The sequence below is a fragment of the Bufo gargarizans genome, chromosome 3, assembly GCF_014858855.1.
Source record: "Bufo gargarizans isolate SCDJY-AF-19 chromosome 3, ASM1485885v1, whole genome shotgun sequence".
NCBI classification, from domain to species: domain Eukaryota; kingdom Metazoa; phylum Chordata; class Amphibia; order Anura; family Bufonidae; genus Bufo; species Bufo gargarizans.
Window position 1 is genome coordinate 401,046,484 of NC_058082.1, and position 15,172 is coordinate 401,061,655.

Sequence of the window (15,172 nt, forward strand, 5' to 3'; positions counted from 1 at the left end):
CTCCAATGCACTTGCATGAGCAGCAGAATAAAAGTAAATTTCTACAATACTCCCGATAGTAAAAGCTCCACAAAACGTATGTTAGTCCTGCTTTCCCCAGCCCAAAAATCATCAAAAGTACAGATAGACTCCAGTTAAAATGCAAAAAGGGGAACTGGAATTAATTACAGAGATTTATTTTTTACTATTTCAAATAATTTCAGTGAAGAAGCAGGATCCGCACTTCTGATGGATCACAAATGTCGCAGAAGCAATGCCTCAATACAAGTGCAAATATTTAAACCATAGAACAAAGGCTAAGATCCTGGTATAAATTTCACCAGCCTCAATAAAAGGACTTATCTATGTTTACTGGTTTTCTTAAAGGGGTTGTGTCACTTCAGCAACTGACATTTAGCCCTCATGCACACGACAAGTTGTTTTTCTCTGCCTCCGTTACGTTTTTTTTTGCGGATAGGATGGGGACCCATTCATTTCAATGGGTCAGCAAAAAAATGCTGATAGTTCATCCGTTTGTGTTCCGCGTCCGTGTTTCCCTTCAGCAAAAAAAAAATTGTGCATGTCCTATTTTTTTCACATTTGCGGACAAGAATAGGCATTCATTACAAGGGATCTGTGGGAAAAAAACGGATCCTCCCCCCCCCCCCAAAAAAAAAAAAAAAAAAACAGATGCAGCATCCGTTTTTTTTTAGTCGAAGCAAAAAACAACTGTCGTGTGCATGAGGCCTTATCATGTAGAGAAAGTTAATACAAGGCAATTACTAATGTATTGTTATTATCCATATTGCTTCATTTGCTGGCTGGATTCATTTTCCATCATATTATACACTGCTCGTTTCCATGGTTACAACCACCTGCAATCCATTAGTGGGGGCCATACTCGCTCATTATAGGAAAAAGCACTGGGCTATGTGCCCTCCCATGGCTGCAGACACCAGAAAGGCCGGCGCATTTTCATGTGTCGAAGCACGCCTATCACTGCTGGATTGCAGGGTGGTCATAACCAAGGAAACACGCAGTGTATAATGTGATGGAAAAATGAATCCAGCCAGTAAAGGAAGAAATATGGGCAATCAGAATGCATTAGTAAGTGCCTTGTATTACCTTTCTCTACATGATAAATGCCTTTTACTGAAGTGACACAACCCCTTTTAGAAAACCAGTAAACATAGATAATTCCCTTTATTAAAGCTGATGACGTCTTTCCTCTAAGTACACGGCAGTAAGAAAGAATGGTTTGTCTGTAGAGGATTGGAATGAACCGTCTCAAGTTTTCACACTAGACTGTCCGATTGCAACATCTTGAAATGAAAGGGGAAGGTGACCCATGACTTACTTGATGTTTTCTGACATCAGCAAACCCAACTTCCATTTTCTGCTTCTTTAATTCTTAACAACCCACAAATGAGGAACCTAGCATATTTATCAACGTGTGTGTGGTAATGTGCACTACATCTATAAGAACATTATATCTCCATTAATTTACTAAACATAAACACAGGGGTCAATGATTCCTAGAAGTCGTCTGCTTTAGCATGGCAAACATAACCTTAAAAAGTCACTGTACACAATTTCATTTAATACATTTCTAAATCATAAAAAATAAATAAAAAAAAACTGCCTGCATCCACCAGAAAGAAGCTGTAAAGTCATGGCCACTAGGGGCCTCACTTCCACCTAAGTTGCAGTCCACTGCGTCAGGTAAGCTGCGGTGTCCCTGGTAACAGAGACTCAGTAGAAGGCTGAGGGGAAGTGGGGGCGTGTCAGAGCTAGCCGAGATCCTGAGCCTGATAAAAGAATTACTCTTTTGAACATCATTCAAAGCCTTTCTGTAAGTGTTATTTATGCCTCATTATCTGTTCTGTGATGCATGATTCTGATTACTGTATGTAGTGACCCCATTATGTTTGTTCTGGAGCTGAAAACAAACATCACTGCATACAGTAATGGCAGAAGGGAGACACGCCCTGCTTCTGAGTGAAATGCATCTAGCTGTGCAGCTGAAACAGGGAATAATATGGCTGAAAAAAACCATTAAGGAAGCCCAATCATAACTGTTCCTTCACAGTTATGATTGTACAAAGAAGCACAGCCATTATGCAAACTTTTTATTGAAAACTCAGGTACACTTTAAAGTGGTTATTCACCTCTGGGGACCTTTTCTGCAGACAGCATGGGGCTGTGGTGGGAATCATACTTTACCTGTCCCCTACTGTTGGGTTCCAACTCCATTACACAGGTCTTCCCGTTTCAACATCCATTTTTTCATGTAGGTCACATGACTTCTTCAGTGGTGATATGTCACCCATGTGTCATGTCACTGGGGATAAGGTAAATGAGTGCCAATGGTGGACTGGCCAAACTGGGGAGGTTGGGTCTGCAGAAAAGGTCCACAAGGATGAACAACCCCTTTAACCATTTCAGGCCTAGACAATTTTCATTTCCGTTTTTGTTTTTCACTCCCTGTTTTCCCACAGCCCTAACTTTATTTTTACATTCACAGAGCTACAGATGAAAGTTAACATGTCTCATAAATTATGTGTGTTATCTAAACTAAATGCGTTAAGCAAACACCTCAATTGCTTTTCAATGGCTTTTGTTTTAAGATAACACGATGAGTTAAGAAATTTGAGTTAAGCATTTGTGTGTTAACCCTGTTACATCTGTATATGATGGCATGTTTTTTTTTTTTTGCAGGGCAAATAGTACTTTGGGATTTATTTTTACAGCATTCCCTATGCAGTAAAAAATGACATATTAACGTCATTCTGACTCTGGGTCAGTGTGATTACAATAACGCAACCTATTCTGACATCCATAATTTTTTATAGTTATGTGTATAGCGCTGTGAAAGGGTAATCTGTAGTTTTTATTGATACAATTTTTGACTGTGTATGACTTTTTGATCACTTTTTATTCAATTGTTTATTTTTATTTTGGGAAAAGGAGCTGATTTGAATTTTAATATTTTAAAAAAATATATTTAAGCTCTCATAGGGGGTCCTGAACATACAATCATTAGATACACACTAATGTGATATAATATATTAGTGTATTGGAAATTTAGTATATTCTAATGAAGTACTGCCTCCTCCAGGCCAACACTGGAATATAACTGTGATAGGCCTGTTATGCTTGTACAGGCTTGTACAGGCTCTGGCCTATAACCACCAAGGAATGACTTCCCCAATCACAACTGACTATTGCATCTCAGGGGTTAAATGTCTGCGGTCGTAGTTATCACTGATAGTAGACATTGGCCCAGATGTCAGCCATGTTTAAAGACCCAACTTCCGCTGTACATTTATGATGACAGCTGGGAAGGGGTTAAACATATAGAATACCGTATGAAACGTGTGCAATTTTCAGTCCACAAAAAATTAATCTGTGAAAAACCGATAGTTTCTATGTACGTTCCATTTTTTGTCATCTGCAAAAACAGACAAGAATAGGACTTGCAGTGTGTTTCTTGGACTGGGGGGGTGTAACGGGTGTGTGAATAGCCCCTTAGAATTGTATTGTTCCTTGTGTTATCCTCTTCAAAAACAGATGTCACATGAAAGAGAAATACAGTTTTGTGAATAGGCTCATAAATTGTAAGCTAAACAGACATGCACTTTTCTTGTTTAGAAAGCTATGAGCTGTGTCCTTCTAAGCTGACTGCTGGCACCCAACAGTGCCAGGCAAGACGAGGAAGAGATGCCATTCGGGCAGCTGTGCTATTGTTCTAAAACCACTAAACTTCCTTGTTGTGACAAGTTAAAAACCCCAAACCAGCCACAGGCAATAATGACATGACTAGAAAACACAAGTATACATCTGCGTGGGCACAGCAATGACACCGGGGAGGAGGGGTATACCGAGATAAATTACAGAAGTGAAGGTTAGAAGCAAGACTGGGGTAAGCAACTGTAAGAAGCCATGGAACAGATGACACATGCACTAGTGGAAATCGAGCTCGGCGCTGATAATAAGCCTCTGCTTTCCTATGTTGTCTTACTTATTCTGCTCCAATTACCCTGGACAAAAACTTCAGGCTACAATGTCTTTTCAGGTGGAATTTATGAAGAGAATTTTCTAATGTAATAAAATATATTTCTGGGTAAATCCACCCTCATACTTCATACTAAGACCAAGTCAACCAAACGTTATATCCCATATGACACACACGTCACAATTGTCACCCAAGACCAGGAATATTGCATCTTTCCACATACGCTTAGTAGCTTTGTCCACTGGAGCCTGAAAGAATTTCTATGACGCAGCCCTGCAGACAATGTGAAGACAATGACAAAAACAAGCTTACATTTATGTCACACAAATGTAACGGTGACAATCTCTTCTTGAGAATCTTCCTTACAACATACACACAGAAAAAATATTTTATGCCATCAATTAGATATGAGGAAAACAAGAAAACTTTTGCCCAATCCTTTCTTTAGTAAAGATTTCCCTGCTCTCCCCTGGAGAAAATTATTGAAACACCTCCAGGAGTTTTTAGGACATCCCATTTTACTGTAAATCCATAGCCATTAACATGGAGTTGGTCCCCCTACTGAAGATAAAACAGCTTTCACTCTTCTTAAGGGTTTAGTGGGTGTCTGGGAATATTTGCCCATTTATCCAGAAGAGTATTTGTGAGGTGTAAGGAAAAGTTTGAAACTAAGGAGCCTAGGCCAACCCCACTGGATTGAATGCAGCTGCCTGGCCATGGAAAACCGGAGGTCAATTCCAGAGGTGGTTTGGAGCCGAGTTGAGTCAGCTGAGCGTTGGTGAATTGTATGCACTATACACCACAATCTGTAACTTAACGTGGTCTGCAACATCCAAGCCGAGTTGCTGTGGATCCTAAACACTTCCACTTTGCAGTAATAACACTCACAGTTGATTCTGGAATATTTAGTGGGGAAGAAATGTTATGGACCTACTTGTTACAATGGTGGCATCCAATTAGAGCACCATGCTCAAATTCACTTGACTGCATGGCTAGGTGCTGGATTGTATACACCTGTGGGCAGGGGACTCAAGAAACACCTGAAGTCAGTTATTAAGAGGTGGGTCCTAATACTTTCTCCACATTTTGCACCTCACACCAAGAAACAGCTGAAATTTAGGCTTAGTACATTACAACCATAAGACTGAGGAGCTGCTTGGCTTTCATTGACGTCTTTCACTAAATGGCTTTTCGTTTATGTGAAGTTATGCCACAGGATGTGAGAACTACGAGATTGGTGGGGGTCTTACAGCTGGGACTGACACCAACCATGAGAACGGGGACCCCTTACAAATAAATGGAATACGAGAGTTCTGGGAATAGCCAAGCACTGTACTCTGCTGTCACTGGAACACCCGTAGGGATGACTGGAGAGGCAGTGCAGATGCCAGACCTGCCACTTTGTTCATTTTGGGGGGCCCTGATGAGTACGGGATTACCATTCTCGTGATCGGCGGAGTTCCCAGCAGTAGGATCTGTTGATAGGGGACTACCTTCAGATAACCAAAATACCCCTTTAACTAACAAAATATTGGCTATAAAGTGTTAAAGGAGATGATGGAAGCAGGGAAATTCTTAAATAGGCCTTCACACGTGGCAGATTCTGTGACTGAAAATGACTCCCATTCATTAGAATTGAGCTTTCAGAAATCTGTGTGCTTCCCAAAAAACAACCTTTCAGATAAATGGAAATGATTTTCAGTTGCAAAAATGTCTGCAACCAAATGCGTGAATAAAATAAACACTTAAATCCACATTTATGCATTTTTAGGCTACTTTCACACTGGCGTTTTGGCTTTCGGTTGGAGAGATCCGTTCAGGGCTCTCACAAGCGGTCCAAAATGGATCAGTTTTGCCCTAATGCATTCTGAATAGATAAGGATCTGCTCAGAATGCATCAGTTTGCCTCCGTTCCGTCTCCATTCCGGCTTGCGGCACACAATGTGAGTCAATGGGGACATGTTTTCTATGACACAGACTGGCACAATAAAAAATTGATCCGTCCTCCATTGACTTTCAATGGTGTTCAAGACGGATCCGTCTTTGCTATGTTAAAGATAATACAAACTGATCCATTCTGAACGGATGCAGACGGTTGTATTATCTGAACGGTTCCGTCTGTGCAGATCCATGACAGATCGTGTGTGAAAGTAGCCTTAGGTCAATGCGGATTATGATTTCTCATTGAAATCTATGGAGAACTTGTGCTTCACAACCACAACACATCGTGTTTTCAGCAGCTGAACACCGGCACACACATTTTCAGACAGTAAACATTACTCTCCATAGAAATAGATGGAAATGATATATTATCCATTATTTTAGATAAAAGTCCTGCATGATGGATCAGAAGAACGAAAAACTGAACGGTGATGTGAACCCCGCCTAAGCGTCATAACAGGAGTGTGATTGGTGTGTGCTTTTTCCACTACATACTGTAGACTGTTCACATTTTACAGAAAATCTGTCCACTGCTGAAATTCACACTGTATTACCAGAGTAACATATTCCCAGGTTTAGGGTTCTGGGGGCTAAACTGAAAAATGGTCAATTACAAGGTCGATTCCCTGGTAGTACAATTCTCATGCCGTGAAAACTAACATGGGACGCTCTATGCACTGTAAGTATATATAACTGCCCCCTAAAGGACATGTGCAGTATATATGCAACTACTGCATCTGTTAAAAGTCAAAAACCTGTCACAGTGTGTGGCTTTACATATTCACACGCCCACCACGAGGTCCATGAGAAGCCCACCACGAGGTCCGTGAAGAAGCCTGTGAAGGGTTCGTGTGTCCGGTTTTCACATTCTCATGTGTCATCAGTATTTCCCCAGGCTGAAGAAGGGATTTCTAGAACATCTACTAATGGTATTTCCTCAGGCTAAAGAAGGGATTTCTAGAACATCTCCTACTAATGGTCAGTAGAAACCACTGACAGAGCAAGGATGCCATCAGTGGTTTTTATGGACCCAGAGACCTAAATGGACCCTTGTGCTGTCCATGATTCACTAACTTCTGGATAAAGCCTTATTGCTAACAGGAAAAGCAAAGCATTAATTCCCCCACATCTCCACAGGGATAGTCAACATCTCCTGTACAGTGCTGGTATTTGGGCAAAACCCAATGCATTAGTGCATTTACCTTACAATAATCATAATCATCTAAACATCTTACCCCAGAGATACGTACAGAGATAACAGGCACTCACAGCAATTTCCCAATAAGCTGGAAAATGTCTGTGCAATAGAAAGTGCCCTTCCCTCTCATCATTCATGGTGTGATTTCTACACCTTAAAGGGGACCTGTCTTAAAGGCAGCATACAGTAGTGACATATGAGCTTGAAGAGCTTGCCAAGAACCAGCATCACAATCATGGAAAAGAGTGGTAGAGCGGGTGCCCTGCTGCTCCATAGTACTGATAGTACTGAGACAGCCGAGTAAAGAAGCCTGGTTAAAGGTGCCAGAGATGGTCTGCAACTGCCAGACACTACAATAATTACTGAACCAATTTTTAAAGGGGTATTCAAGTAGAAACAAGTTATCCCGCATGTAAAACAGCCAGCAGTGAAGCCTCCAGCAATCAAGAACGGTGACCCTGGAACCCCCTTCCCCATGAACAGAGCGGCAGGTCGGACATGCACACTGCCGCTCCACTTCTCTCTGCAGGAGTTCCGGATATATCCAAGCACTGTACTCAGCTGTCTCTGGAACTCCCGTAGAGATGAATGGAGCAGTAGTGCAGACGCTGACCTGCCGCTTCATTCACGTTGGGGGTCCACAAGGGGTCATTGTTCTCTTGATTGGTGGAATCTGTGGATAGGGATAACTTCCCATAATACCCCCTTAAAGGGTTTCTGTAACCAGAATTAACCCTATTAAACTAGCCTCGCGCCTGTGCCGCCCTGTTCAGTATCGAGTGAACGGTGCTCGCTGGCTTCCTCACTGCACCTGTGCCGAATACTATACGGTGTGAGATTACCCCGGCGCACAGGGTCGGCAGTTGAAGGGTGCCTGGCCCTGTCAATCTCGTGTAGCAGGGCGTGGCCAGAGGTGGGAGAACACAGCCTGTAGGAGCAGGGGCAACCCCCCCCCCCCTACAGCGGGAAGCTGATTAGCATATTATAAAAGTTATATTTCTGGAGTAACAGGGGCATAGATAAAAGTAGGAATAGACTAGTTAGGTTCAGCTGACATTAGCACATCGCTAATGTCAGCTAGTTTAATAGGGTTAATTCTGGTGACAGAAACCCCTTTAACTAATAACATATTGGCTATAAAGCATTAGAGGAGGATCTAATAGTTATCCCCCTATCCTGTGGAAGGGGATAATTTGTCTCTACCAGATTACCCTTTTAAGGGCCAATACTCAGGCCTGCCTACGCAGAAGGTGCCCATAATTATCCGATGAACGAGAAAACATTTGTGCTTTGGGTGATCATGTCTTCCAGCCGGCACCTAAAATCATAATTTCTGTGCAGCAGATTGTTCTGTATAAAGAGGGGTCTGCTGCTGAGGATCAATGATTCCAAATACAGCGCAAGTGATAACCATGTTAATCCAGTCTCATCTCCGCTCATGATCAGGCAATTATCAGGATCCTTTGGTTCATTCCCAATAGTTGTCTGAAACATTTGTCCAGGTAAAAGGACCTTTAGGCCTGGCCTAATAGGTGTACTACCATGGCGAACCTTCATTAGGCCCTAGAATGTCATGATAACTGATCAGCACCCGGCAACTGCGTTGTGGTCAATGGGGATACCTCTGTCAAACCCATTAGTTACAATAGTCGCTTTTGATCAGTAGGGCGTTAGTTGTGCTTGATAGACGACACCAGTTGCTGATGGCAGCATAGTTGCCATGGCAACCTACCAACTTGGGTTTGTTACTAGAATTTTGTAAAGAACATTCTGCCAGCAGAAGAGGATGACGATCAACCTGTGATTGCACAATAGCTCAAAGCAAGGTTTCCTTCCTGTTCCGGAGCACTTCCCTCTTCTATGAGGCGGAGGTACATACATACTGCAGAGAAGACTGGAGACCCCGACGAGCACGAAACTAAAAGGAACAAAGCTTCTCAAAGACGAAAAGCTTCAATATGGCTAATGAGCCTCATAGCAGACACTGCCTGTTCTGTAGAGACCACATTACTATACCACTCCATAGAAAGTGACAGCAGATTATGTAGCACCATGTAGCTTACTGGACCCCACCCCTGGCTGCCCACCATAAAGAGGTATTCCGGTAATATAAAGTTAACTTTAACCGACCAGTGGGGGTCCTCCCGCTGAAACCACCATTAATCATGAGAATGGGGGTCCTATATGCTGAGGTACTCCCTGAAATGAATGGAGCAACCAGTCCGGTATGCATGTTTATTTCTATGGGAATTCTGGAGTACAGCGAGAGATTGAGGCAGAAAAAAAAAAAAAGACAGACCAGCATCAGACAAACACAGGTAGACTAGTACCCTGTAATATAATATATATATATATATATATATATATATATATATATATATATATATATATATATATATATAGAGAGAGATATATATATATATAGATATAGAGAGAGATATATATATATATATATATATATATATATATATATATATATATATATAGAGAGATATAGAGAGATATAGATAGAGAGAGAGATGGATGGAGGCAGAAAAGACAGACCAGCACCCTGTGTGTATATATATGTAGAGAGAGAGAGAGAGAGAGAGAGAGAGAGAGAGAGAGAGACAGACACACACACACAAGCAGACATACAATACGCTGAAGATTTTTTTATATATATATATATATATATATATATATATATATATATATATATATACATACACACACACACACACCATATACACATACACACACACACACACACACACAGTGGATATAAAAAGTCTACACCACCCTGTTAAAATGTCAGGTTTCTGTGATGTAAATAAAAAAAATTAAAAAAAAACACACACACGAGACAAACATAAATAATTTCAGAACTTTTTCCCTTTAATGTGACCTATACATTGTACAACTCAATTGAAAAACAAAACTGAAATATTTTAGGTAGAGGGAAGAAAAAATATAAAAATAAAATAATATGGTTGCATAAGTGTGCACACCCTTAAACTAATACTTTGTTGAAGCTCCTTTTGATTTCATTACAGCACTCAGTCTTTTTGGGTATGAGTCTATCAGCATGGCACATTTTGACTCTTCTTTGCAAAAATTTGTCAGATTGCGAGGGCATCTCCTGTGCACAGCCCTCTTCAGATCACCCCACAGATTTTTGGATTCAGGTCTGGGCTCTGGCTGGGCCATTCCAAAACTTTAATCTTCTTCTGGTGAAGCCATTCCTTTGTTGATTTGGATGTATGCTTTGGGTCGTTGTCATGCTGAAAGATGAAGTTCCTCTTCATGTTCAGCTTTCTAGCAGAAGCCTGAAGGTTTAGTGCCAATATTGACTGGTATTTGGAACTGTTCATAATTCCCTCTAGTTTAACTAAGGCCCCAGTTCCAGCTGAAGAAAAAGAGCCCCAAAGCATGATGCGCCCACCACCATGCTTCACTGTGGGTATGGTAGTCTTTTGCTGATGTGCAATGTTGTTTTTGCGCCAAACATATCTTTTGGAATTTTGGCCAAAAAGTTCAACCTTGGTTTCATCAGATCTTTTCCCACATGCTTTTGGGAGACTTCAGATGTGTTTTGGCTTGGATGTTTTTCTTCGAAAGAGAAGAATTTCGTCCTGCCACTCTACCCATAGCCCAGACGTATGAAGAATACAGGAGATTGTTGTCACATGTACCACACAGCCAGTACTTCCCAGATATTCCTGCAGCTTCTTTAATGTTGCTGTAGGCCTCTTGGTAGCCTCCCAGACCAGTTTTCTTCTCGTCTTTTCATCAATTCTGGAGGGACCTCCAGTTCTTGGTAATGTCACTGTTGTGCCATATTTTCTCCACTTGATGATGACTTCACTGTGTTCCATGGTATATCTAATGCCTTGGAAATTCTTTTGTACCCTTCTCCTGACTGATACCTTTTAACAATGAGATCCCTCTGATGCTTTGGAAGCTCTCTGTGGACCATGGCTTTTGCTGTGGGATGCGACTAAGAAAATTTCAGGAAAGACCAACTAGAGCAGCTGAACTTTATTTGGGATTAATCAGATGCACTATAAATGATGGCAGGTGTATGCTGACTCCTATTTAACATGATTTTGAATGCGATTGCTTATTTGTAAACACAGCTACATCCCCCAGTTAGAGTGTGCACACTTATGCAACCACATTATTTTAGTTTATTTTTTTTCTTCCCTCCACCTAAAAGATTTCAGTTTGTTTTTCAATTGAGTGGTACAGTTTATAGGTCACATTAAAGGTGGAAAAAGTGAGTGTGTGTGTGTATATATATATATTATAGATAGATAGAGAGAGAGAGAGACCAGCAATAAATATATATACATATATATATATATATATATAAAATTTTGTTCACGTTATACCCACAAACTTAAGAGGTTATCCATTTTCTTAAACAGCCCCCTCCATGTGCCAGCCCCCTCACCGGTAATATACATACCCTACTCCTGGTCCCAGCACTGTCGCTTCTGCCATTCAGTGTCAGGGGGGAGCAGCCAATGGCAGGCAGGGACAAGCCTTCCTAGAATCGCGGGTGACGCTATGGAGACTCGTCCCCGTCTGCCATTGGCAACAGCTGGAGGGCCGCAGGTTGAGCATGCCTGTGATAGACCAACACAAAGTATCAAGTATGTGTGAAATGAATAGAAAATGATACATGGTTTTTAACATTTTTTACTAAATAATAATCTGGAAAGTGTGGTGTGCATTTGTATTCAGTCCCCTGTACTGTGATGCCCCTAAATAAAATACAGTGTGACCAATTGCCTTCAGAAGTCACCGAATTAGTAAATAGAGTCCACTTGTGTGTAATATACTCTCAGAATAACTACAGCTGTTCTGTGCAGGACTCAGAGGCTTGTTAGAGAACATTAGTTGATCAAACAGCATCATGAAAACTAAGGAACACACCAAACAGGTCAGGGAGCTGCAAGCAGCGTTTTGGTGACCGACTTCAGAGCGGAATACAGGCTCAACGGAGCCAAACTGATGCATTCTGAACGGATCCTTATCCATTTAGAATAATCCGTTTTGGTCCACTTGTGAGAGCCCTGATCTCTCACAAGAACGGATCTCATAAGCGGACCCAGAAACGCCAGTGTAAAAGTAGCCTCAGGTCCAGATGCGTTCAGTGAAAATCGCACCATTTTGCAAGCAAGCTCAGTCAGTTTTGTCTGCGATTGTCTTCAGTTGTTCAGTATTTTCCGCACGGGTGTAATGCGTTTTTCACGCGCGCAATAAAAAAAAACCAGAAGGTTTACAAACATCTCCTAGCAATCATCAGGGGAAAAAAACGCACCACATCCGCACTTGCTTGCGGATGCAATGCATTTTTCACGCAGCCCCATTCACTTGAATATAGAACATGCTGCGAATTTCACGTAACGCAGACGTGAAAACAACGCTCATGTACACAGACCCATTGAAATGAATGGGTCAGGATTCAGTGCGGGGGTGCTATGCGTTCACGTCACGCAATGCACCTGCGCGGAAAACTTGCTAGTGTGAAAGGGGCCTTAAAGGCTGCAAAAGACGAAACTGGGTGGAGGTTCCCCTTCCAGCAGTACAACGATCCTAAACATACCGCCAGAGCTACGTTGGAAAGGTTTTCAACAAGGGGTGCCCTGCTGTAGGCTGATAACTATAGGCTGATTTGTAGATTTACAACAGCTGGAGGGATGCATGTTGAGCATCCCTGGTTTAGAACTTTAGATCAAAGCCCATTCATGTGTCAGAATGACCCAGTCAAAGTCCAGACCTAAAGCCCATTGAAAATCTGTATCAAGACATCAAAACTGCTATTCACAGACGTTCTCCATCCAATCTGACTTAGGTTCCATTCACACATCCGTGTGTGTATTGCGGATCCGCAAAACACGGAAACCGGTAATGTGCGTTCCGCATTTTGCGGACCGCACACTGCCGGCACTAATAGAATATGCCTATTCTTGTCCGCTATTGCGGACAGGAATAGGACATGTTCTATTTTTTTCGGCATCGGAATTGCGGACCTCGAAAATTCCGGATCCAGGCCGCACATCATGCGGCCCCATAGAAATGAATGGGTCCGCAATTGTGGATGTATGAATGGAGCCTGAGCCATTTTGCAAAGAAGAATGGCCAAAAATGTCAGCCTCTAGATGTGCAAAGCTGGTAGAGACATACCCCAAAAGACTTGTAGCCAAGGGTAGACTGGGAACTTAAAGTGACCCTGGGGAAAAAAATAATAAACTAAAAGTGGCCCCATTTTGTAGGCAGGTCCAAATAACAGAAGGCGGGACAACACAAGTAGGCGGGGTCAACAATACCATAGTGCAAAATGCTATCCCAGCAGAACCAAATAACTCAGCACAATATACTGCCCCAAAAGCTGTCCCTCTGTGGTGACCATCAATAGCTACCATCTTCTGTCCTCCTCCTCCAGTTGTCTATGGAGCAGGGGGCTTAGGAGGCGAGGTGTGGGCCACAACAGTTGAATTCAGGAGGGCATGTGTGGTCGCTGGCTGGGCACATGGGTACCTGATTCGCACAGCGTTAATTACTGTTGAGAGCTCATTATGTACTCAGTCAGCGGCAGAGAGAAGGACTTGGGTGGCCCCCTGGGAAATAAATTTCCCTGTAAGGTCTTTGGCCAATCCGCCCCTGCTTGTAGCTGTAATTGAAGCGAAAGTGGTCCCAAAGTATTGACTCAGGGGGCTGAATACAAAACCATTTTCTTTTCACTTCATGCATACTTTCTACTTTGTGCTGGTCTAGGACATAAAATCCCAATAAAATACATTTATGTTTGTGGGTGTAACGAGAAAAAAAAATAGAGAGAGAAGCAGATGAGACCAGAGCCCTGCATATAGTGACCAGTAATACAGATACGTATATACATAGAGAGAGGGGCCAGTAAAGGCTGGTTCACACGAGCAGATGCCGTGCGTGTCATCCGCAGCGTGAATGACAGCCAAACCCGGCACTGGACAGCAGAGACACAGACATAACATGACTGATAACGCTCTGTGCCTCTCTGACAACTTTTCACAAATCACAGTGACAACTTTATCTCACTGTCATTTTGCAGTAAAAGTTGTCAGAGAGGCACGGCGCGTTATCAGTCATGTTATGTCTGTGTCTCTGCTGTCCAGTGCGGGGTTTGGCTGTCATTCACGCAACTGATTACACGCACGGCATCTGATTACACGCATGGCAGAAGCACCCCGCATACCGTGGCCAGCACCCCGCATACCGTGGCCAGCACCCCGCATACCGTGGCCAGCACCCCGCATACCGTGGCCAGCACCCCGCATACCGTGGCCAGCACCCCGCATACCGTGGCCAGCACCCCGCATACAGTGGCCAGCACCCCGCATACAGTGGCCAGCACCCCGCATACAGTGGCCAGCACCCCGCATACAGTGGCCAGCACCCCGCATACAGTGACCAGCACCCCGCATACAGTGACCAGCACCCCATATACAGTGACCAGCACCCTGGGGAGAGAACGACAGGGGGGGGCACCCAGCTCTCTAGACAGCAGCGCTAGTTCCGCTCAGCATCCGTCCTCACCTAACAGCAGCAGCTTCACTTCCTTGGACGCCTTCTCCCCGTCCTCCCGCAGGTTGCGGTCTATCATCTTACTCCTCTCCACCGCCGCTTTGTCTTCGGCACTTAATGTGCACCCCATGATGGAGCCGGGTCACAGAACCCCGTCCCGGGCTGTCTCACCCTGCCTGGATACTAGTTTACCAGTACTCCCTGCCTCGCCCCGCTTCCTCTGCTGGCGGTCGCCACTAAGCGTCACTACCGCCAGCTATCTGGAGGATGTACCAGTTACCACAATCAGGAGTGCGCATGCCCAGACACTAGCCGTACATAAACGTGTCGCCCGCCGCAGATGCAGTGTGGAGCGGCGTCCATGTTTATGGTTAGAATAAGCAGCATGACTTTATGTTGGCAGACCTGCCACTTATGTTTCCTTATTCCCATACTTCCCACAAAGATAAACAATTGCTTCATAGAAAGCTAGGCCTGGAACAACAACA

General features: G+C 43.1%; 1 protein-coding gene across 1 annotated transcript in view; it reads right to left on the reverse strand.

Annotated features, from left to right (window-relative positions):
• The window catches only part of GNAI3 (G protein subunit alpha i3), a 55,900-nt gene extending 40,965 nt beyond the window's left edge, over positions 1–14,935 (reverse strand). The window contains exon 1 of the mRNA XM_044288318.1: positions 14,697–14,935. Coding sequence (XP_044144253.1) covers positions 14,697–14,814 — 118 coding nt within the window. The 5' untranslated portion in view covers positions 14,815–14,935. The remainder of the gene's footprint in view (positions 1–14,696) is intronic.
• Positions 14,936–15,172: the final 237 nt, after the last annotated feature.